Source organism: Embiotoca jacksoni, unplaced genomic scaffold, assembly GCF_022577435.1.
Source record: "Embiotoca jacksoni isolate LCO1_2020_lvr unplaced genomic scaffold, fEmbJac1.0.p SCAF_1, whole genome shotgun sequence".
Classification (NCBI taxonomy): domain Eukaryota; kingdom Metazoa; phylum Chordata; class Actinopteri; family Embiotocidae; genus Embiotoca; species Embiotoca jacksoni.
The window spans coordinates 16427100-16451714 of record NW_027185229.1 but is presented as its reverse complement, the minus strand read 5'-3'; the positions used below and the strand labels follow the sequence as shown (position 1 = coordinate 16451714).

The following is a 24615-nucleotide window of genomic DNA, read 5'->3' as shown; positions in this document are numbered from 1 at the left end:
AGGCCGCTCAGACAGGATGAGGTAGTCTTTCTTCTTGCAGCAGCAGGCAGTGAAGGACAGGACAGACAAACTGTTGAGTTTCACTTTAAGCTGCCCAGACTTTTTAATCGTAGTCGTGAAGTCAGCTTTGCGTGTCCTTTTAAACATCAGTGACACATCCTATCTTTTAAATGTCTATTTTGACAAACGAAGGAATAAAAAAAAAAAAAAACTGCAGACTGAAATGTTTCTGTTTTATTATTTTTCCCCTTTGTCTTGTCTGATTTTATTATCTCTGCTCTGATGGTTTGTAATCCTCAGAAGGAAAATGGAGACTAAGCACTCATCACTTTATTTGATAATCAGATTCTGATTGAAATGTAACACCTTTGAGGAAAATACATTTTACATTTTTTTTGTCACATGTCTGCATTAAAACAGGTTTTGGTTGCTGTAAATGTTCCTCCTCTCTTTACGGACTGTGAAGAGATCTATAATATGAATCCAGTGTAAGAGCTGGTGGAAAATATTTACAGTCGTGCGTTCCCTTTGTATTACTACTACTCCGTTACAGCTCAGCAAGGAAAATTGTGGGGGGAAAAACGTGAAGAGCGAACTTCATAGTAAAAGACTAACTTCTAACAATATCTGCTTGATTTAGGACTACGAATTTAGTCCTGTTTTCAATATATTTAAGGGTGTGGGACTATTGTCTTAAGATAGTATTGACAATTTTGTGCTTACCCTTTAAATATGACCATATATAATATTATTGTCTCGATTTTGTACCAATGAAAACAGTGCACATCATAACTGCTCTCGTCTGTCTCTGCAGGCCTCATTCCTGTCTGTCTAACATTTGCTGTATTCACTTGTTTTTTTTTTAGTATGAGTACTTCAATGCCGTGCTGATCAATGAAGTGGACGAGGAGGGCAATAACGTGGAGCTGGGAAGAGAGTTCATCCTGGAGCCCAATGAACATTTCAATAACCTGTCCGTCAACCTGAGCCTCAGTGTGGTGCAGGTGCCCACCAATATGTACAACAAAGGTGAGAACTTCGGCAGCCAGCCAAAAGGCAGGATAATTTGAGTGTTATTTATACAGAGAGCTGATGAATGGGGAGGAGAGAGGGAGGGAGGAAAATAAGTGGTGAAAATGAGAAATGGTTGATGGATCACTATCACAGCCTGGGAGAAGTGGGGTTCGGGGATCGATAATGGTCCAGACATAAAGGGAAGGCAGCAGCAGACCTCTCTGGAAAGATGTTGCTCATACGGAAGCTGCTCAGTCACTTCTTGTTGTCACTGCTCTCTGTGGATTGCCTGGGTGGCTTTTGTTTGGCTGTAATGGACTCCCCATAAGTCTCTGTTCACAGCACAAAAGGAGGCTCGTCCTGCAGAAGGAAGGGAGGGGATGATTTAGTCACGGGCATTGTATCTCCTTCAGGGGGGTCAATAAGGCACAAAGGTCAGCAGTAACAGTGACCGGACTGGTCACCATTATCACCATGTAATGTACTTGTCTGTGTTTCTCTCCTCCTCAGATCCCGACATAGTGAATGGGGTTTACTGGTCCGAGGCCCTGAATAAAGTGTTTGTAGATAATTTTGAAAGAGATCCAACGCTTATCTGGCAGTACTTTGGGAGCGCCAAAGGTTTCTTTAGGCAGTACCCCGGTGAGTGCTGTCACTCTGTCTGTCTTCATCTTTTTGTGTGTGTGTGAGAGAGAGAGAGCGAGAAAAGAAAGGGTTGTCCCGTGGGAGCTGTCAGCCATCAGTGTAGACAAAAAAAAAAAAAAAAAAACCCAGATCAGAACAAATGATTTAGAATTACTAAAAGGGTAATTTGGCTAATGTTGTAATTTTACAGACCATCAGAGAGGATGCATACATACACAGACTGCAATTAATCAGAATTTGCCAGTGTTGGTCCACAACCATACTGAGAAACAGCCTCCAACCAGCGTTATCAGACGGTCACAGTGATGTGAAACGGGCATCTGGCTCATTGTGTGGCTGAAGCGGAGCCACGGAGATGAGATACAACTCAAGATAATGTTATAGATGTGTGATTTTTATGCTTAATGTGTGAAGAGAAATCCATAAAGGAGAGATGTTTGAAAAGACTCTTTTAGTAATGTATTGAAATACTTTAAGTAATAAAATCACACATAACAGAATCATGTTTTCCTTTTGTTTTTGGTCATGTTCCTTTCAAAGAGAAAATGTTATGGGAAATATTTTTACAGTTTACATGTTTTAGTTTCAATAATCATTTTAACAGGTAAAAGTAAGATTTTAAAAGACCAAGAATTATTGTTTATTTTTTTTCTAAAATACATGAAAAGACTAAAACCACCGATGCTTTATTTAGTGTGTCTGTCAATACTCTTGGCAATGGCCTCCATAATCATTAGTTCCAACCTAAGACATAAACCCTCAAACAGGAGCCAACAGGTCATGTTACATAATGTTACATAAACAGGAGTAAATAGTAGATCTGTGGTGACTGTTATTACCCATTAATTATTTCACAATTGATGCTTTAGTGAGTTGGGTTTTTGGAGTTTCCTGCAGCAGGAGGGTGAATGTTGGACCTACTAAAGATAAACAACAGTTAGTGTGTTCATCATAATGAAGGAATGTGTTGCAACAATGCGGCTCAGTGATGTGTTTTAAAGAGTTTTCAGAGAGCAGCAGAGCTCTGTGGCCAACCGAGATTCACCCTTTGGATACACAGACAATACTTGTTAGGAGGAGAAATTTGCTGTTGATTTTGGTCTTCTGGAAATTATTGTTTTTTTTAATATATAATATATATAATATTTAATATATACATCACCAGATTCATTGCTTAGGTTAATTCAATGCGTACATTAAATAAACCTCTCAAAATCAAATTAAAGCATTAGGTCCTAAATTAGTTACGCTGTGTTTGTGCCCACACTCTTAAGCATACAGTAAATCTGGTGACTCCATGTGGTTTAAGTTGTCAAACATCTTTACATGGAACAGTATATGGCATATTGTGTACTACTGATGGCCTACTCTTACATATCAAATATTCTGTGTCACCGTGCTTGTGTTTTTTTCTCTGTGAAACACTGTTATTTTATGTCCCTTTTTTTCCCCTCTTAATTTCCTCCCTTAACTACCCTACAGGAGTAAAGTGGCATCCAGATGAGCATGGCGTTATTGGCTTTGACTGCAGAAATCGGAAGTGGTAAGCCTCCACATACCTGAGAACATATTGTTGACCATCCTATAGTTTGTCAGGAAATGATTTAGTTTTCTATTCCTATGTAATTACTGTAAGGATGTGTGTAATTTAACTCCATATTCACAGGTACATCCAGGCAGCTACGTCTCCCAAAGATGTTGTGATCTTAGTTGACGTTAGTGGAAGTATGAAGGGACTGAGGCTGACCATTGCCAGACAGACTGTTTCCTCCATATTAGACACACTGGGAGATGATGACTTCTTCAACATCATTGCAGTAAGTTTTAGGAACCAAACATTTTTTTTTTTTTTTTTTTTTTTTTTTTTTTTGCTTATATGTCATCTTGGTTCCTTTTCATGATGACGTTTTTTTTAGATGTTTCTGTTTGGTATGTTATGTATTTGGAGCTCATTCATCTTTAATAAACAAAATTCTATTTATATTTCTACAGTATAATCAGGAGATCCACTATGTGGAGCCTTGTTTGAATGGTACGCTGGTCCGGGCTGACAGAAACAATAAAGACGTGAGTCCTTATTCAAACTGATGAATGTATGTGGATCACATCAGGTTGAACGCGATTAATGTTTAAAACCTCTATTTTCCACTGATGTGGTTATCTGTCAGCATTTCCGTGAACATCTGGACAAGCTGTTTGCCAAAGGGATTGGGCTGCTGGGCGAAGCTCTGACCGAAGCATTCACAATCTTGAATGATGTAAGTTCCAGTACAGTAAACTGAGACTTCATAAATCTGTTCATAAATCTTTTCAGTCTATATTCCACTGAAATAACGTATCACAAAGCAGATCAACGTCTTAGTTACTGTTTACTGATTATGTGACAGTGCTGATATATATATAATTTTAAAGAAAAGGATTCATTTATTTATCGATGCATTTGACATAAAAGTAATGAATTTGTGCCTTTGCTCAATTATCACAAATACATTTAGTTCTTATCTTATTCAAGGGCTCCACTTGACCATAGCAGAAGGAAAACTTTCATTTTACAAGCCAAATTTGTTTTCAGTGGCAGAAAGAATTCAAGTACAACACTCTGCATGTTCTCAGCTAATCATAAAAAGTAGAACACTCTAGTCAAATATACTTGGGCATTTGGGAGGTGTGTCGCTTTGCGAAACGCTCCAGTGCTATCCCCGTTCCGCCCTCCAAACACAGACACATCTATTCTGAAGCGTGATTAATGGCTCTAATTAATGTCAATGATTAATAACGTCGCTGATTGGAACACAAAGAAGATAAGGCCAGGAGCCACGCCGCACTTCTTTTATCTCCCTGTTTTCAGGCGAGCTTTGGCTGTGCCGCTGAAGCTGAGGGAGCGCAGCTTTTACCTCTGCATTTGTCAGATTAATTAAAGCCTCGCAATGAATATGGTAATCAGGTAGCCAGTAGCCTGCTGGTGAAACTCATTGTTACGCTGCTGTCCGGTGAATTAAGTCAAAATGCAGACTATCATGGACCAAATCAAAGCAGCAGCTTTTCTGTCAAGTCTGGTCAGTTGAATGAGTAGTACTGTGATACAAAACATACAGACTGCTCTCTCTAAAAGACCAGGGATAAGAACCACAAAAACTTACAATTAGATATTTTACCATCACAAAATATATAATATTGATGGCTGTTTTTTTTTTTCTCTGAGAATGAGAACATTGATTTAACTTTACAGCTGCAATGGTTTGGGATTAATTAGATTTGATCAACATCAATTACATAATGACCCCCCTAATTGATTATCTTGAGTAATTACCTCTATTTAAAAATGGATAATTCATATTTGCTTACAGTAATAAACAAATAGGAGAATACACATTCAAACAAAAGGCTAGCAAAAGAAGGAGATACAGCAGCAGAGAGAGCATGATGAAGAGTCCAGGTGAACTGGATGAGCTGTCGTGCCTGTCAGTCAGCCTCCGAGGCGTGGCGAGGACCGACCACTCTGAACTGAGTTCTTCACAGGCCCTTTTCTCAGAAGACATTTTGACATGTTAAAGCACAGATGAAAAACGATCAAATCAGCAGCTTCAGTTCCTGATAGTGTGTGTGTCACACTGTCATGATGTACTTTTGACAGGTGAAAAGGTCTGCTGTGAACAGACTCATATTATGAGCGAAAAAAAAAAAAAAAAAAATCGTTTTATCATATTCGAGAGGTTGATGATCATATTTCTTTGTTTGTAAGTGGGAGAAAGAGACTTCTGAAAGCCTTCTGATGCTCAGCCTGTGTGATTTAAGAGCAGGAGTGCTCAGCAGAATTTATTCTGTGTTTGTGTCACTACACTCTCTGGTGTCTTCCCACATTCACATTGTTACAGGTCAATAAACCACTTAATTGCTGCACTGCATCTTCTGGCATCACAACACAGAGCACCACATTATTCAGGTTTACTTATTTAAACATTATTTGTAGCTTAGTGACTTATACATCATGATCAGACATAATTGTTGGCTATTTAATGTACAAATAACAACAGGGAGCTTTTTTGATTTTTTTTTTTTACATTATGTATATCCTCATGTGCTCCTTCTTTCTCCTTACTTATTTCTGTAGTTTAATCAGACTGGACGTGGCAGTGTGTGCAGCCAGGCCATAATGCTCGTGACTGATGGGGCAACTGAAATGTATGATGACGTTTTTGAAAAGTACAATTGGCCAGAAAGAAAAGTGAGTCTGTGCTCTCTCTCTCTCTCTCTCTCTCTCTCTCTCTCTCTCTCTCTCTCTCTCTCTCTCTCACTGTTCTCTGTTCCACACAGTTCCTAATTTTCAATGTTACGTACCTTTTTTCAGAATTTTTTGCTTGCTCTGTAGTTTTCCTGCATCTGGGATAGATGTACTGTTTGATACTACATGCCAGCTGCAGCTCCTGTCTGATGTTTTGAAGGATAGGTTTCTTACTTCATTACCTCTCAGAACTCCATGTCAATATCTCGTTTTTTGATGTGTTGATGCATTACAGAGCAATATTTCCCCCATATGGAATAAAACATTGGAAATTAACATCTTTCAAGGGTATTGCATGTACAAGCAGCTCGATCTCAACGGCTCTTTTCCACGTACCCCACTGGTGTGGTCTCCCTTCACTTCTTCCTGGACTCAATGCTGGATTTATCATCTTTTGTTAGGCTCTCTTTGTAAGACCTAAATGCAATTGAAATGAAATTAACTGCGGTGCTGCTCACAGAGCAATAAAAGCAACAGCTCAGGGGCTTTTGTTCAGTCTTATCAAGCATATGTGTGTTGGCAGTGTTTGGCAGAGCACAGGGCAGTGTTTGGCAGGGTACCCCCACCCCCACCCCGACCCTTCCCGTACACCCTCAGGGCTGCTATATGGCAGCCATTCAGTGTTTTCTATATGCTTTATGCTAAGCAAAGCATCTGGAGCCAATGAGCCGTACAGGTCTGGCAAAGTGTCACACAGTGTTCTTTAAAAGGACAGTAGCACATGCCCTCACGCACCAGCAAAAGAAAATTTGATTGAATTTAACTATTTAACTGCATCAACTGAAAAAAATACAAATTACAAAGATGCCAATTGAAAAAGATTAGCTAAAAAAAAAAGAAAGGTTGAAAAATAGCTGAACACTGTTTCCTCATGAGGTTACACAAACCATATAGCTACCTCTTGCTCTGAAGCTAGATAGAATCAGGACAGGAAGATGAAGTACTAAGGGGACTCATCACTTTGCATGTTTTCTTGTTAATCTTTCCATCTTTGAAACCTTTGTCATCCATGTGTCCTTTGAACAGGTGCGGATATTCCCTTACCTGATTGGCCGAGAGTCTGCGTTTGCTGATAACCTTAAATGGATGGCTTGTGCCAACAAAGGTTGGAGACTTTTTGATAAACACTTACCAAGACAGCTTCGTATCAGAGCCATGAACGGGGGCTGATGTGGCGTTTCTGTGCTCTAATATGATAGATTGAGGATGTGCAGCTATCTGTGTGGTTTGGCCGTGTATGTGTGTTATGTGTGCTTTTGTGCGTGCATTCATGTGCTGGCTCAGACTCTTTCTGCCAAGAGGCAATGAAGTGGCACTTGGGGGGGTCAGAGGTCAATCCGCTCTAATCCCTCTTCCTGTCAGTGTCTACCTCTTGGCTGCTCACTGCTGATGGCTCCCACGTGTCAGCGCTCTGGATGAGTGCCCTCTGGAAGGGAAAGTCACAGCCAGGAAAACAGATCACAGAGGGATTGTGGAATGACAAGCCCCAAACCTTCTTCCCCATACAGACCCCCACTGTGAAATAACCTTACATGTCCGATGTGAAACATTGTCAGCAACAGCAGGAGCTGAAACCAAGTCAAACGATTCCTGTGTCGCTCTAAGCGGAAACAAGCTGCAGGGGAATTGCAGTCCAGTAATGTAAGGGACATTAGCGGGAGTAGAAAGTAATGAAATACATTAGCGTATTTCAACACAGTTTTAAGGTACTCTGGTTATTTAGTGAATTTCCATTTGATGCTAATTTAGACTTCCACCAGTGAAAGCCAGAAATATTTACATCCTACACAAAGCAGCTTTTGAATTATCTCCACCAGCCTAGAATTTAGTATTGTTGCACATTAATGCATCATTGATAATAATAAATGAGTATAGAATATACAGTATATATGCAGTGGCATCAGGGAGAGGCTATTCTGCACAATGACCAATTTTATTTTTGATACATTTTTGCTGACATGCCTGTAAGCCACCATTGAGGACAGTAAAGTCATGTTCTTGGTAATTTGTTTATTCTGGGAAATTTTGGGGGTGTTTAGTAACCTGGAAGGGAATTTCTTTCAAAACATATTCATGGTGGGTATTTTACAGGCTGCTTCCAGAACTTTTAGATGCCTTATGTTTAAATTGTACTGCTTTTCAGATTTAGTATTTTACTATTTTAGGGCAGCATGTAAGGTTTTACGCAGAAAATTCACACTCACAGAAGATACCATTTAATAGTAAGGTGAATGTTTCAAAACCTCTGTTTGGTCCTCAAACCTTTTCAAAAGAAGTAAGGGATGCATTGGGGATCTTGGACTGTTGACCTCAGTTTGTCTAAAGGCTCTGGTTGTTGATAGTACATTTCTATAAGACAATATAAATTGTGGATGCAGGCCTTAGACTTGTGATGGACTATTTCATGTTGTTATCACACAATATCACTATTTTACACCAGAGTCACAGCCGATGCAGGAGGCACTGTCCCATTCTTGTGAATGCGATATCTGAGGAACGTCTGAAGGGAATTTCTTTCAATTTGGCTCAAATGTTCACTTGGACTCAAAGGTGAACTAATTACATTTTGATGGCTAAAGGTCACTTTGAACTCAAGATGGCCCATTCTTGTAAATGTGTTGCCATAACTCAGGAACAGAGGAGGATGTTATGACCATATTTCAAATTTGGTTGCACACTGAATTGGTGACACTAATCTTGGGTGTCCACCTTCAAACTGTGGTGACTTTATTGTTCGTCGGGGCTGCCGGGTTGAAAACGTGTTCGTTTTTGAATTTGTATCATTTTAGCAGCAACAGCCATATGTGAAGCATTATCTACTGACCTGGCCACAACCTTTTGTTTAAGGTTCAGATTCCTTAAAAGTCTTTACTACATATATGTTATAATTCTGGTCAAATATGGATTTAAACTGCAGCTTGACTGTACAAACACGAGGTGACAATTCGATTTTAATGTTAAATGGTCCAAATACATGTTGAAATGCTCTTAATATGAAGGATGCGTATGCTTTAATTGGAATCAGGGTTGTTGGTTTCACACTAATGTTGTGCTTTTGCAGGATATTTTAGTCAGATCTCCACCTTAGCCGATGTTCAGGAGAATGTGATGAGGTATCTTCACGTAATGAGTCGCCCGAAGGTTATCGATCACGAGCACGACACAGTGTGGACTGAGGCTTACGTGGACAGTGCTGTAAGTATGTTACATAGCTTTAACTATTTTCTTGAGCTGTATCTATTTTAATAGCCTATATTACTGGTATACATTTGTATGCTAGTGCGAACACATGTTTGACAGAATACCAGGATTCTCCCATAGCATAATGCAGTCCGGTACATTTGTCAACACATTACGGTGTTGATTCCACTCTCAGATGCCTTTTAAGGTTTAAGTTTATTGTGTTGCCATCCTGCATAACATGATAGTGTGAGTTGTTCATGTTTTTTTGTCCATCCCTGGACCGTACGTCGAGTGTGCACATGTGCAGGTCTGCTCCCTTATCATTACTCTTCATGCTGCTGGAATGATTCCTCATTATGAGCTTCATTAATCTGAATGGATCTTCCCCCGACTGTACATCTGTGTCCACAAAGTCAATGCAGAATGTGGAGACTTTAACTCACTGACGATTCAATCTTTATGTCTCTTCTTTCTCATCAGCTTTCCCAGGCTCATAAGGTAAATATCTATATCTATATATCTATATCTAATCTGGATGTTTTATTTGTTGTCTTGTATAAGAACTGGCCGGACATTGCAGGGATAGTTCTAAAGTAGTACCAGAAAAAGGATCGTTGGCAGGAAATACAAGGTTTCCTTTCAAACTCAGCAAATTTGAGTCATACTATAAAAGTAGAAGTGACCAGAGAGGTTAAGAATTAGCCTGTTATTGTTTCTTATTTCCAACATTGTGCATCAATATTTCTCAGAAAGTCTGAAGTGAGGGGAGGCTCTTCCCTCTGAGGGACAGTGGAGAAGCATTACTTCTTATGGAGACACACTAAAACACACACGCACACTCACACAAAAGGGTTGGGAGATTGTCCTCTGGAGTGTGTGCTCTTGTATCTCAGCCTCAGACACACCATTCATCATTCTGTGGATCATTGCACTTTATCTCCTAAAGCCCATAATAAAACTGACATTGGAGGGGAGACCAAGAAGGAGAGAGAGAAAAGGGAGAGAGAGAGATGGAGCTGGTTCAGCATGGGTTTACCTGTGTGCCTGTGTGTGTGTGTGTGTGTGTGTGTGTGTGTGCCTGTGTGTGTGTGTGTGTGTGTGTGTGTGTGTGTGTGTGTGTGTGTATGACTAAAACAGTCCCGTTTTCTCTTCCATTGTGTGTTGTGATGAATTTAAGCACCCTCAATTCTTCATTTTGTCAAGCCAGCTTGTACACACAGCAGTTCACAGCTCGTTTGCTTCGTATGCATGCACATACACAAAAGAACATCAACCACACACACAAACACGGACACAGGCACACTCAGCTGCATCGACTCACAGGGTGAGGGAATAGCAGACCTACTTTAACAGAGCTCATGTGCTTAATTATGTCAGCCCTCATCCTCCTGAGCACAGGAGCCTCACATGGTTCAGGTCCGACAACAGGAAGGCTTTGACCAGGGTCATATTTACATGTAATTTTAAAAGACCTTATTGAGATGCCGCATTCAAACATGCTCTGTCAAAACCAGTCTGGTATTTCTATTGATCCACTTTTCATTGTTTTGTAACTAATTTTGTAGAGACCTTTGTCTTAGTTAGTCTAGTCTTGAAGATTTCAAACCAAACTCATGCTCTTCTTTTTCCTCTGCGGATATTTTAATTGAATCTCGTGAATTATTTTGTCTTTTTAATGAAAATAATCTGCTATGATTGGTAATTAAAATATGTATGTGTATGTAAAGTGTATGAGTGTATCAAGTGAAAATATAATATTTTTCTGTGAAGCTTTTTCTTTTGACTGATGCTTAAAAACATGATCACAGAGCATGTTGGCAGTCAGCTCAGTGGGATCAATGGGGTTTCTAGCCTTTATCAGTTGAAAATGTCCCCCTTTCTTTTCAGTTGAAGGACAAATCAGGGCCGAGTCTGATGACGACCGTAGCCATGCCTGTCTTCAGCACAAAGAATGAAACGGTGAGTGAATATACTTCGTATTTTACGTAGTTATACTTGACTACATTTATTTGACAGATGCCAGTTATTTACTAAGTCGTTACTAGTTATTCTGATCAACATTTAATTAACATTTGACATAAAACTTTGTCATAGAGAGAATCAGTGGCTCCCATTATTTTTGTCTTGTGAACACAAAAGAAGTAGTGTCTTCTTGTTTTGTTTCAGATGTGTTTGAGTTATTAAAAGTTCTATCAAAGAGAAATTTGCACTTTAAATTTCTGACTGTTAATAAATATTTCCTAAAACACAACAAACAAATTTATCCAGCAGGACTTTGTATTTTTCTTTTCTGTTATTTTCTTACCATTAATTATCTCATGACTAGATCTTGTAAGCATTTGAAGGGGCCATTGCCCACTAGACTAAACTACCCAACTGCAACTGTAAATTTGTTCATACTTGTCACCCTTTGACCAGCAGCTGTAAAGTGAGCATTACACATTGATTAGCAACAACAATCAATGTATTATGTAATTATGCAATGAGTAATTGCAATATTTTGAGTACCTTTCGGTTATGTTTTTGTGCTTAGATGTCTATTTTTTATTGTTTTCATTGTTGTATTGGTACTTTAACTTAAGTAAAGATCTTCTGCTGCTGTAGAGTAAGTGAATTTTAATGCAGTTTGAATCTAAAGTTGTGTGTTTTTGATTCTTTTCATGCAGAAGAACCAGGGTATTCTGTTGGGGGTTGTAGGAACAGACATCCCTCTGCAGGAGCTGATGAAGCTCATCCCCAAACATATGGTACAATCAGCTGTCTTGTACAAAATGAATGTTTTCATATGCATGTTTTTTATTCTGCCTTAAGTATCTCATTTTCTGTCTCTAGTTAGGGATCCATGGATATGTGTTTGCCATCACAAACAATGGCTACATCCTGACACATCCGGACCTCAGGCCTTTGGTAACTCGGTTATGATCTTAATGTTATGTTTACACCTGAACAGTCACTGCATTCCCTGATTTTACCCTGTTTTTCCTTTTGGTTTTGTCCATGCTATTGTATATATAACCAAAATATTAACTGAACACCTCCCATGCGGGCACACTGAGACAAATGTGTTATCTGGTTGGGAGGCTACATAGGCTCGTATAGTCTGTAATCCCCACCTTTTCCTTTGATGTATGCATGCAGGGATAAAGGCCACTCATAGGGCTGGCTGGCCTGAGATTTCCCAGAGGTAACTTAACACTCGCTGGCAGAGACCACAGCCGCTCGCCCTGGGACCGCTGGTTTCCTCAGGAGCTATGGCTGTGCTTGTGGATCTGTGTGTGCCAGTGTTAGTGCTATCCCTCTCTGTGCAACTGTGTGTGTTGGTCTGTGTTGGTTCTTCGTGAGTGTCTCTTTGTGGCTAAAACTGTGCTGTGGTTGTAGTCTATTGACTTGTTGTTTAATGTGGAGCTGGACTACATACGGTAGCAGAGTTTGACATGTACAGTTTTTAATGCACTGATGTAGACCTGTTTGAGCATGGAGTTTCTATCAATCTTATTAATTAATTTTAATTTACCTGACAGTGTTAATTTCACAGTCGATTTGTTAAATAATTACTCATTTAAAGCTCCATAACAGCGCTTGAAAAATAAGAGCATAGTGTAAGTCTTCATTATGAAAGACACAAAAGACAGATTACAGTAAAGCATTTCTAAATCGATTTATTGCCTTGATATCCGGTTCATATACTTGAAAATTATGTGTCACGTGCAGATTTGACAGTTGTGTCAGGCTAGATTAGCTGACAGGTTTGAGCTGTGGTTAAACTTTTAGTCAAAATAAAGCTCACTACACTAAAAAGATCATTAAATTGTGTACATTGTGTTCATTTGTGCAGTATCAGCAGGGTCAGAAGAGGAGGAAGCCAAACTACAGCAGCGTGGATCTATCTGAGGTGGAGTGGGAAGACAAAGATGACATTGTATGTGCCAAAAACAAAAATTGGAAAGTTTGAAAAGACTCCATTATTTTAGATATTAAGTACAATATGAAGGTCTAAGTGTGTTTGAATCTGCAATATTTTGTGATTTAGCAACTTTATTTCACACTGTAACGAAGTTATAAATTCAATACTTCAGTCATAGCAAAGGCTTCTATTAGATTAAATAAATCTAAGAGTTATCGCAGTATTTTGCTCGGTTTTCAAAGTCTAGCACTGACAGACTGCTTGATCCAGCCTCGACCTCCCTACTCTATGCACCTCGATGTGTGCTTTATCTTTTAGCTACGCAATGCTATGGTGAACAGGAGGACAGGGACTTTCTCTATGGAGGTGAAGAAGACTGTGGATAGAGGGGTAAGGCTGCAGATAAAGCTGTTTAGTGTCTTCTTATCAGATGACGGTTGTTCTCTCTGTCGTCTCTGGACTAAAGGAGTGACTTTCTTCTCCTTTTAGAGGCGGGTGCTAAAGATGCACAATGACTATTACTACACTGACATCAAAGGAACTCCATTCAGGTGGAAGAAAAGTTTTATTACCTTTCCTAAATGACTTTCTGTCAGTTTATGTCTCTGTGACTCAGGTGTATGCTCTTCTCTGTTTGTGCCTCCAGTGTTGGAGTAGCTCTCTCAAGGGGTCATGGGAAGTACTTCTTCAGAGGAAATGTATCAGTTGAAGCAGGTATGTCACTCCAACTCTGTCATTCACCCTGTTGATTAAAGTGAAAGTGAATACATAAAGGTGTGTCACTCTGAATGTCTTGTGTGTGAAGCCTTACTGAGTGTATTTACATTCACATTAGTGTCCTGGTTTTGTGTTTTATCCAGATTTTGATCATTTTCAGGATATAGTGGAACAGAAAAAAACCTAGCTATGTATACACACTATGTAGATTTCTGATCAACAATGTTTTCTCCCAACAAAGAATGTTCAACAATGTGGATAAGATATTTACATGCTACAGTCTTTTGGTTTCTATTGGAGTATATCCAGGTTTCGGAAAGAAGGAAAATATGTTTACATGAGCAACACTTTGCCAGGTTACTCCACATATCGAATCATAACCAGAGTACTTGTGCACATGTTAACACACTCAGTGTATCAGTCCAGACAGGCTGGCATTGCTGAAGCGTTACTGACTTGTGTTTTTCAGGGCTCCGTGATTTGGAACAGCCAGATGTCGCCCTGGCAGATGAATGGTAACACAGGGGCTGTGGAAGTGGGAGTTCATGCGTTATATAGGTTACCCCTCTGTGTTCATCGGGGATCCTGAGGCCTGTGTTCTAACAGTGTGACTCTGTTTGGACCACAGGACCTACTGCAACACAGAGGAGCAGCATGAGCATCGTCACCTGACACAGATTCAAGCCATCAAGCTCTTCATGACAGCCCGCAGACCGCACCTGAAATGTAAGAGACACCTGAGTCAGACCTACAACAGTTAGACTACAAGTATCTGTGGAGAAATCTCAAATCAATTTCTATGTTCTACTTTCTGTAGGTGACAGAGAGCTGATCCAGGAGGTCTTATTTGATGCTGTGGTCACTGCCCCACTGGAGGCCTACTGGACTGGGTTGGCTCTCAACAAGTCAGAGTAAGAACATTTTCCGACCACTTCCTGTTCCTCTTCCCAGTCTGCATTTACAGGTAAAACTAAGTCGCAATTTATTAAACCATGAGATGCTTGTAAATCATGTAATTAATGAGGGTTCCTGCAATCACCTATCAAGTTTGCATTTGTAAATATTGACAAGTTGTCATGCTACATGTAACCTATTGTTAATATCTATGTTTAAATGTGTATAGAATTAAACATGAATAAAAATAATAATAGTTTCACTCAACACCATATTTAGCGGACTTTAATATCCTTAATGGATGCTAAAGTGCTATAGTCTTACCATTTGTTAGATGAAAGGTTTAAGCTAAAGGTTTCAGCTGAAACCTGATGGGGACAAAGTAATGCTGGCAGCAGAAGATAAAATTATTGAACAAATATATGACTAACATATGAGGCTAATACATTTCTACATCAACGTAACCTTCAATATTCTGAATCCTATTATAATGTTTGATTTGTATGTGACCTGGTGCACTTCAATTGACACAAGACATAAAGCTTTAATCAATGGATGTAGGTTTGTACAAATCGTAGGCTAACTGAAAGTACCTGAATACATCTAAATCAGTCAAGCTGTTTCCCTAACCCAGCATACAAACACAGTGCATAGGTTCAGTGTATAAACTTATTACATAAACTTTGCATAACCGTAGTGGATTGACAGTGCATAGACTCAATACAGAAATCCAGTATAGAACCAATGCATAATGTAATGCATAAACAAATGCATAACCGAGTGTATTGACAACTGTAGGGTTGACACTTAAATTCTTCTTCACTTCTGCATTTGAGCAAACAGAAACAGCTGGTCTTCACTTTCTGTTTGCTCTTGTGTCAGCTCCCCTGTAACACCTGCTTGCATGGGGACACCCGAAAGGGCACAGTGCCATCTTCTGGCTAAAGTGACACAATTGTATACTTGGCTATGCATCATGTATTCTCTTTTTTAATTGATCTAATGATTATCATTTTGTTATTACCCAATTAATAATTTAGCCTATAGAGCCTCAAACATCATGATAAGCGCACAGGACCAGAAACGATGTCCGACAAATATCATATGAATAAATAAAAAGCAAGCAAGTTTGATAATGTACCTCATAAATGAGTTCTACATCAGATGCGTCAGGAACTTTCATCTATACACCATTCAGTTTCATGACCTGCAGAGCTTAGTCTCCTCATAGAAGCAACAACCCAGTCTCACTGCATTAATGTATGTGCGAATACAAACATTTAAAAGAGAAACTTACATGCGACATTGTATCAGTCACAAATATTCAGGGTAACTACTCAAAGAAGGTGCACACATTTTACTTTTTTTTTTTTTTTTACACCAACAGGAACTCAGACAAAGGAGTGGAGATTGCTTTCCTGGGTACACGTACTGGTCTGTCGAGGACCAACCTGTTTGTACGCGCAGATCAGCTCTCCAATCAGTGAGCGCCCCTACTCAACATTTCTCTAATCATTACTTACAGCTCGAGGCGAGGCCGTGATTGTGCTTGATTAATCTAATCCTTTGCTCTTCACTTCAGTTTCATTCTATGTGCTTCCTCAGAGATTTCCTGACAGCGGAGGACAAGGAGGGGGTGTTTAATGCAGATCACTTTCCTCTCTGGTACAAGAGAGCGGCGGAGCAGGTCCCTGGTACATTTGTCTACTCCATCCCCTTCAGCACAGGTATAAAAAACAAAACCTGCGATCACAGCATTTAATGTTTGCACTGTGAAGTGGAAAATATCATCCGTCAGAGCCTGTACAAAACTATACAGAACATGAGTTTATCTGCATAATTTCTACTACTTAATTTCTGTATCTTGCATTCATTTTTCATTACACACTGTACTTTTTAGTTATTCATCTGGTTGCGAGTCATTCAGCATTTTAACTTCCTGTCTATTATGGTCTGTGGTTTTTACTGGTCGGATGTAGGAGGATGGAGAATTCAGCTTCCCTCTACAGGACATTTACCACCTCACCTCCGTTAATAATGGCTGCATCCACTCAGGCTTTGCCATCATAACCTGAAATGTCCTATCACAGCACCCATTTCAGAAATATTGGAGTCATCTTGCTGTAGAAAAAGCTCTAACTGAACTCCATTACTGTAAAGTAATGAACTGATACTGCTGTTTCTTTTTGATCCAGCTGACTGAGGCTGCTGAGTAAAGACCGCCATCTAGTGAGCTGAAAATGTAATGACTTTATTCTCTGCTTTCCAGCTTTAGAAAATAAGAGTGTGGTTTTGGCCAGCACGGCAATTCAGCTCCTGGATGACAGAAAGTCTCCAATTGTTGCTGGTAAGGACCTCTAAACCTTCTTTTATATCATTACAGTTTCTCGCTCCATTTCTTGTTAAAAAAATGCTTTTGTTTGGTCATGTGTTCAGCTGTGGGGATCCAAATGAAGCTTGAGTTCTTTCAGAGGAAGTTCTGGACAGCCTGCCGACAGGTAACCACACAACCACTACTGTGACATGAGCTTCCTGACTTTGTGTGAAACTAACATACTCTTGTTTTGTCTTAGTGTACGGCCCTGGATGGGAAATGTAGCATCAGCTGTGATAATGAGGTAAGAACGGTCACGCGAGTCTGACTGCTTCAGTTTTTGAAAGGTTTTGGTTAATGTAATTTTTTTCCCTCCCTCTAACAGGATATTAACTGCTATCTCATTGACAACAATGGCTTCATTCTTGTTACAGAAGAACAATCTCAGGTACTGTGTGCAAGTGTACATCTATGAACAAAACTTTAAAAAAAACAGAATCGTTTAAACCTTTTAAAACCCTCCTTGCTTCAGTTCTCCAGGTTTTTCATTTTGTCTTGAAAAACACTATTCTTACAAAAGGTAAGATGGAAGAGGAACAGAAAAGAGGACAGAGGAAATAAAAAGTCTGCTTTGTAATTTACACTGCAGGAAATCTCAGAGATTAAGTAATGCTTAGATTTGATACATCAGGAGGTCATGCATCATAGAATACATGTAAAATGACAATTGTTTGACTTTTTAGTCAAAGCGTGCTTTGACATAACTTCTCTCTCAGACAGGGCTCTTCTTTGGAGAGGTGGAGGGTGCTGTTATGAACAAACTTCTCCAAATGGGATCCTTCAGAAGGTCTGAGATACAATATAACATCTCTTGAAGCCTGAACTGTTATTATTATTGTTATTCATGTCATATTTGATGTTTATTCCAACCTCTGCTGTGCTGTTTGTGCTGCAGGATCACGCTGTACGACTACCAGGCCCTCTGCAAAGACTATGCTGGGAGCAGCGACAGTGCACGCACTCTATCAGATGTAAGTGTGCAAGAGACAACATCAAGTGGTAGATTTAGATGAGGAGAAATCCTGAGAGATCATTTTGATAATCTGTGATACAATACATTTTCACTTTGACCTCATTTAAAATCATCAGCGTTGACCACAGTACCTAGCTTAGAGCTTGTGGTTAACAATGTTTGCACACTGGTGACAGATCAGTGTATAGTTTTAGAAAATGAATTGTGACCTTTAAACAACTAAAAATAATTTAATAATAAATGCTTTTCTCTCTTTCAGCCTTTTACTGTGGTTAAGTGGCTCCTGACTGAACTTGTCATGTAAGAATTTAAAGGTCCAGTGTGTAGGATTTAGAGGGCTCTATTGGCAGAATTGGAATATAATATTAATAGTTATGTTTTCATCGGTGTATAATTAACTGAAACTACTAATCATAGTGTTTTCATTTCCTTACGATGAGCTTTTTTATATCTATATAAAAAGTGGGGTCTTTTCCATGGAGCCATGTTCCCACAGCAGTCCTGAAGGAACAAAATAAACACTGGCTCTTAAAAGGACCTTTTAAGTAATTTCACAGCCGCCATACATGTTCTAACATGCTGAGAAGGGGAAGATGAGGGGTGTTCAGTTGGTTGCCATCTACAATCTTACCAGTAGATGTCACTAAATGCTACACATTGCTTCTTTAAAAACTACAAACAGTCTATCTGTGTTTAATATTAATCATTCTGTTTTCATTAGTCACCACAAACACTGGTCTGTATTTGATGTTTGTGTTTTTTTTCTCAGATTTCTTCTAGAATTTAACTTGTACAGCTGGTGGAATATCGATCTTTCAGTGAAAGGTAACTATTGTTCATGATCATGATCGTGTGTGTTTGTATGTGTGAAAAGGAGAGGTGAATGTGTGAAAGTACTAGTGTGAGAAATGAAAACTTCTGTTCATCTGGGTTTTATCAAGCATCTGTGGTTCAGCTTAAACTTTTCTCTGTCTCACGTTCAGCTCAGAGGTCTCGAGGTAAAACCATGATGGTACCATGTGATACAGAGTATCCAGCCTTTGTGTCAGAACGCACTATAAAGGAAACAACAGGCAACATTGACTGTGATGGCTGTGTCAGGTACTGATTTAGGCCAATGTAAACAGTTAATCAGTAAATCAAATAATCACCCTCTGTATATATATTTAAATAAGTTAAACAGTAGCTATTGAGTCTACCACTATTTATTTTATAACATTTGAATTATCTGTCTTTGTTTGGGTTACAGGTCTTTCGTCATACAGCAGATTCCCAGCAGCAATCTCTTCATGGTGGTTGTGGACCATAAGTGTGACTGCAGCAGTGCTCCTCCAGTAACCATGCATCCCATCGAGATCATGTATATCCTTTCTGGATGAAACACAAATGTGTGATGGATGTAAAACTTTTTTTTCATTTTAAATTTTGACCTGTTTACTTATAAAACTATATGTTTTGGGTGTAGGGTTAAGTTTTTACATTGGGTGAAGTGAGTCGAGATGTATGTTAGTGAGGCTCTTTCTTAGCAACATGTTCACTTCCTTGACGCCTTTGAACACAATGAGTCACTAAAATGTGACAGACTGAAGTTTCAGAAGGACAGAAAGAAGCCTGAATCATGTCATCCTTTCCACCCTGAGGTATGAGAGCCTGTTGTCTGCATACAGTGTGTGTTTCTGTCTACATGTACACAGTGAAGCTGATAGTGGAGTACAGGAACAAACAGTCCAGGTTTTGTGCTAGTTTATATCTTGGTGATGAAAAAACTCCATTAAGTTACTTCTCTCTACCAAGAAATACAACGTAGTCTGACACATCAAATAACAGCAACTTGTCATTTTTACTCTCTAGATGTTGTAAGTATAAGATATAATGTGTTGATTAGTCAGCTTTAGAGTTGCTGATAGGTGCTTTATTTACCCTTGCACAGAAATAGGTTTGTTGTTTTACACTTTCCAATTTTTATACTGATGTAAACGATGTAGCAGTTTAAGAATTAATAAGTCAGTCCAACATGTGCTTGGTTTTCTTCGTAACTTTAAAAATGATGATGAAGGCTACAAAAATAAGACCCAGTATGTAATAAACTGCATTTATACTTTAACAGGAACATATAACTATATTCAGAACTGTCACAGCCACACTCAACAATATGTCCAAATGTCAGGCTCATGGACTGTAATATGTATCACAATGGGATATTTCTTCCACAGGAAAATGCCATGGAGTGTGGTTCAGCAACACGCCTGTATGGTCCTCTAACAGCAGCTCTGCTGCCTCTGATTGCAGCGACTATCAGCAGGTGACCGTCAGCAGAAAAACTGGTCATCAGTAAGGACTAACTCAACAAGAAGATGCTTACAAACACATATAGAACATGGCCAAATAGAAATGAATTTGCTCATACCTCCGCAACAGGCAGCACTCTACTAAGACAAAATCTTTATCAGTAGCACTGAGACTCATCCATTAATGCAGAAACCACAAAAGAAAATGAGAATAATATGAGTGCCTGTTGGCTTTGCTCAGAGCATTGCAGATTACGCCACTGACAAATTGTCATAATGTTCTGAATGTTTGCTTAATTGATTGATGGGAAAAAAAATTAAGTCTACGGTGAAAACCCAATATCTAAGAGTACAGGTCTTTCTCATCAAAGTCTATAACGAGTCCTTTGTGCAAAGGATGATAGTAAGATATTAAATGTTTGTTTCTTTGTTGTGTGGGGAAACATTTTTTAAGTTAATGTCTGCAGAATGTAAAATGCACTTTTGTGAAAAGAATGCAGTGATTTCTATGTATAGCAATTGCTAAAAAGAATTGACTGTGCCATAGTTCTGTATCTTTAAATCATTTAAGTTGATTTTGTTACTAAATTCTTTTTGGTGTCAGCAAAGGATTATGTAAAATACCCGAGACAAGGCAAAATTTTAACTTTATTCGACCAGTTTCTTGTTTTAAAGCATTAGACATTTGAGACAAAGCTAAAGATGCATGATGAAGATTCAGCAGTGTGTTCAAGGAATGTTATATTGATGTATTCAGCCATAATTTGTCACGGTGACCACATACTCTTAACCACATGTTTAGGAAAGCTAATGAATAAATACAAAGAAATATTTTCCTTCATTTACACCTTGTGCTATTTTCTCAAGTGTGTGGGGATGTGGTGATGCTAGTTTGTGCTAGTTTGTGTGTGAATGTATGTAAAGTAGCATGGGGTTGCAAATGCATATGCGTTTACGTATGCATAGTCAGTGCGTAGTCCTAGAGGACAAAATAAATCACATTACAAAAAATATTTTCAACATCAAACACAGAAAAAAATTGCAAATAGGAGAAGAGCTGAAGTATGGAGCACCAGCTATGCTTTAAAAAATGTATCATGCTATAAAAACTTTGGTGAAACTTTTTGGTTTAATGATATAATTTGGATAAGCAGGAGGGACGCTCTGCCTGCTGTTACATTGTGGGAGCATTAAGGTTAGGATTGTGTTATGTCTCAGTTACTCCCCCTACTTGTCTCTAATCAATCCAAACAGCCAGTCACAGCTGCATAGTCGTAAAACGTGTCACTCCAGCTGATCCAATCTAGAACGGACCTTTCTTTAGGCTGTCTGCTTTTCTCCTCTTTACAGTATGAAAAAAGTTTGTGTTTCAATGTTCCTCCACTTTGCTGTATATCACCACCCTCATGGCTGATGCAGCTGGCTCATCAGGGATGGTGGAATACAATTTGTACTGGGTAGGCTGGAAAAGAAATAACACCACTGCATCATCCATTAACATATATGGCAAATAGATTTAATGGGTTTAATGTCCTCATGTCAGACTTACTTCATTGTTTTGAGGCTCCTGTCTGTTTGGTTCAACAGCACCTGCAATTGAGAAGGAAAGTCCCACTGAGATGATTATTTTCAATAAAGTCGGCACAGTTAAAGTTCTCTTTATAAAATTATACATTTTTCAAAGTTAAATAAAAGAATTCAGTCGACAGAAGTGATCACAATTATATGTGTGCATATGTATAACCAGTCAAGAAACCTCAGGATGTGGACTGTATGTACTGCATCTTCAATAGCTATCAATCTCATATTTTATCTAAAAGAAAAATACTTGTCTAAAAGGTAATTCTAATTAATCTATGATCACACTGAGCTGCTCATGTTCAAAAAAGAAAATGTCAAGCAATGGAAGATTTTAAGTGCAGAGCTCGTTTCCCACGCGGGTGGTCTACTTTTAATTTTAGATGCAGGTCTATTGAACTATTGAAACTGTGGTTTTGGTAGCAGTGCGTTGTGTGAACTGTTATTAAACTGAAAAAACTGAACTGGCATCCAACATTTCACACAAGGTACAACTGCATCTCGCCACACTCTGAGTAAAGGTAAATTGTTTTTGTGCATAAATCCTTAAACCATAAATATCAAGATGCAATGCATCACCTCTGCCAGTGGGTGACATTTCACTTGGAAAGAAGGTTGTCACATACGTTGTTCTTTCTTCTTTTTGGTTTGTGCCTAAAACAAATTCAAACCTGAATATCATATTATGAAATTGATCTTGTTCTGATACTGTATCAAGACATAATAATATCAATAGATGAAAGTAAGAGTCGCTCACGCTGAATGGTGATGGAGGACAGGTTACTGTATGGAGATGGATGTTTGACAATGTAATAACAGTTCACTTTAACCTCAGCAGGTGAGCTGAGATTTGCAATCGCCAACATCTCAGTTCCTGTCAGTGTGTTCTGACAGGGAAACTCTCTCACAGTTCCTCCACTTAAAGTGTAGAAATGACACTGAGACACAGAAACAGATGGCGGAGTCTGACAGTTCAGTGTGACAGAGTCTGTTTCTGTGACCACTGGTGGATTCACTGCGAGTTCAGGAGGAAGAGGAGCTGAAAATGAAGCATTTGAAAATGTATTTGAACACATTCTAAAGATAAATTGAATAGCATTATGCAGCCTTGCGGTGGGATTCATCAACAATAATAAAAATAAATGTATTTTTATGATAAAATCTGGCGCTCTTACACACTTAAAATTAACTTAAAATGCAGTACATTTATTTGTGCTGATTCTGTATCAAGATATAATAACATTAGTAAATGTGAGTAAAGTCACTTACTTTGTACAGTGATGGAAAATATGTCACTGTATGGAGACCATAACTCTTCAGGCTGCTGTACTCTGTATAAACAGTTAATTTTAATCTCAGCAGGCGATCTGCGATTTGCCATTTCCAGCAGTTCAGTTCCTGTCAGTGTGTTCTGACAGGAGACGTCTCTCTCAGTTCCTCCACTTAGAGTGTACAAATGACACTTAGACACAGAAACAGATGGTGGTGCCTCACAGCTCAATGTGACTGACTCTGTCTCTGTGATCACCGACCTACTAACTGTCAGTTTCGGTGGAAGAAGGGCTGAAAAGTTAGAGATTAACACGTGTATTTAATATGTATAATTGCTATACAGGTGATCATGAAAACAAATATTCGGCTCAGGGACCAACCTTTTACTTCGATCTCGAAAAAATAATCTGTTGGAGAAGCAACAGTTTAAATTGAAGATTGAATTGGAGTTAAGAATTGAAATTGATGCAATAATAATTAATCAATGATTAAAACTAAGGTGGTATTCTGTCAATCTAATGTAAAAGTGTGTCAATATATCCTGCAGATAATAATACATATGTTCCTAAGTTTTCCTAATTAGGTGTGTAAGGGACACCATTCATGAGGAAAAGATCAGAGGTTTAACTTACAGATGAGGATGACAAACAGCAGCAGTCCAGTCATGATGAAGCTCAATACTGTGACTTTGAAGAAATCCTCCAAAGACTAAACCTATCTGACTTTGACATTCACACGTTATTTACATGTTATACTCTTATTCTCAGGAAAACCACAGAAAGCAATGATACTATTAGACAAGCGAAAAAGCACATGTGCTCGAGTTGTGTAAGGCTTAGAGTATGTTTTATATTAAGATGTAATTTATTTCAAATCTTAACCTGTTATCTAAAAATAACGGGTTGCTGTTTTATTTTTTTGTCATTTTCAGTTTTTGTTATATTTTCCCCACATTGGCTCGTTTATCTAAATATGGCAGAGCTGATGATGTAGAGAACAGATAATCCAAACATTAACATTTTTTGTTGAGCTAATCAGAGACAAAAGATGCCAGATATATTTTATGACACACAGGCCCCCCACCCCTCCAACATAAGACCAACACATCCAAACTGAAAGCAGCCGTGTTGTTCCTAGTCATTTTGGATCTGTTTCCAGTCATTTTGCATCCCTGTATAGTTATTCTGAGTTGATTTGGAACATGTTTCTCCAGAATTATTCCGCACTGGTGTTTATCATTGTTTGTATTTCAGTAAATCCAAAGCCATTTAGTGTTGCATCCAAATATGTCCTACTTTGGCACCACCTGGTAGTATTATCAAGAATGATATCACAGATATTAATGCACACAAAAAAGAAAACAGGTAATTCCCTCTTCAGCACACACAAAAAAACTCTGGCATTCATTTCAAGCCATAGTTTCTGGCCATTTAACACTCAGCATCTACTTTACTTTTTACTTTCTATGCTGTAGAAAAAGACATTGCACCC

At 38.7% G+C, this 24615-nt stretch overlaps 2 protein-coding genes across 2 annotated transcripts in view; one reads left to right on the top strand and one right to left on the bottom strand.

The window, feature by feature from the left end:
* Positions 1–21115, top strand: part of LOC138194414 (voltage-dependent calcium channel subunit alpha-2/delta-3-like) — a 32450-nt gene extending 11335 nt beyond the window's left edge. Inside the window, exons 6-39 of the mRNA XM_069143136.1 lie at positions 867–1029; positions 1525–1656; positions 3142–3202; positions 3326–3476; positions 3652–3726; positions 3828–3917; positions 5771–5884; positions 6968–7046; positions 9003–9136; positions 9605–9622; positions 11012–11083; positions 11791–11871; positions 11957–12031; positions 12960–13043; positions 13347–13418; positions 13518–13579; positions 13675–13742; positions 14215–14260; positions 14374–14471; positions 14563–14656; positions 16027–16122; positions 16245–16366; positions 16909–16986; positions 17076–17137; positions 17213–17257; positions 17339–17401; positions 17730–17800; positions 17909–17984; positions 18246–18286; positions 18756–18811; positions 18970–19087; positions 19236–19348; positions 19544–19626; positions 20200–21115. Of these exons, the coding sequence (XP_068999237.1) occupies positions 867–1029; positions 1525–1656; positions 3142–3202; positions 3326–3476; positions 3652–3726; positions 3828–3917; positions 5771–5884; positions 6968–7046; positions 9003–9136; positions 9605–9622; positions 11012–11083; positions 11791–11871; positions 11957–12031; positions 12960–13043; positions 13347–13418; positions 13518–13579; positions 13675–13742; positions 14215–14260; positions 14374–14471; positions 14563–14656; positions 16027–16122; positions 16245–16366; positions 16909–16986; positions 17076–17137; positions 17213–17257; positions 17339–17401; positions 17730–17800; positions 17909–17984; positions 18246–18286; positions 18756–18811; positions 18970–19087; positions 19236–19348; positions 19544–19626; positions 20200–20292 (2886 nt within the window). The 3' untranslated portion in view covers positions 20293–21115. The remainder of the gene's footprint in view (positions 1–866; positions 1030–1524; positions 1657–3141; positions 3203–3325; positions 3477–3651; positions 3727–3827; positions 3918–5770; positions 5885–6967; positions 7047–9002; positions 9137–9604; positions 9623–11011; positions 11084–11790; positions 11872–11956; positions 12032–12959; positions 13044–13346; positions 13419–13517; positions 13580–13674; positions 13743–14214; positions 14261–14373; positions 14472–14562; positions 14657–16026; positions 16123–16244; positions 16367–16908; positions 16987–17075; positions 17138–17212; positions 17258–17338; positions 17402–17729; positions 17801–17908; positions 17985–18245; positions 18287–18755; positions 18812–18969; positions 19088–19235; positions 19349–19543; positions 19627–20199) is intronic.
* On the bottom strand, positions 20905–23432 carry LOC138194402 (uncharacterized). The gene is made up of 5 exons (XM_069143110.1): positions 23122–23432; positions 22610–22891; positions 22432–22506; positions 21824–21864; positions 20905–21736 (listed from the first exon to the last, which is right to left on the bottom strand). Exons 1-5 carry the CDS (start codon positions 23231–23233, stop codon positions 21644–21646), a joined length of 603 nt encoding a protein of 200 aa, XP_068999211.1. The 5' UTR covers positions 23234–23432; the 3' UTR covers positions 20905–21643.
* Positions 23433–24615: the final 1183 nt, after the last annotated feature.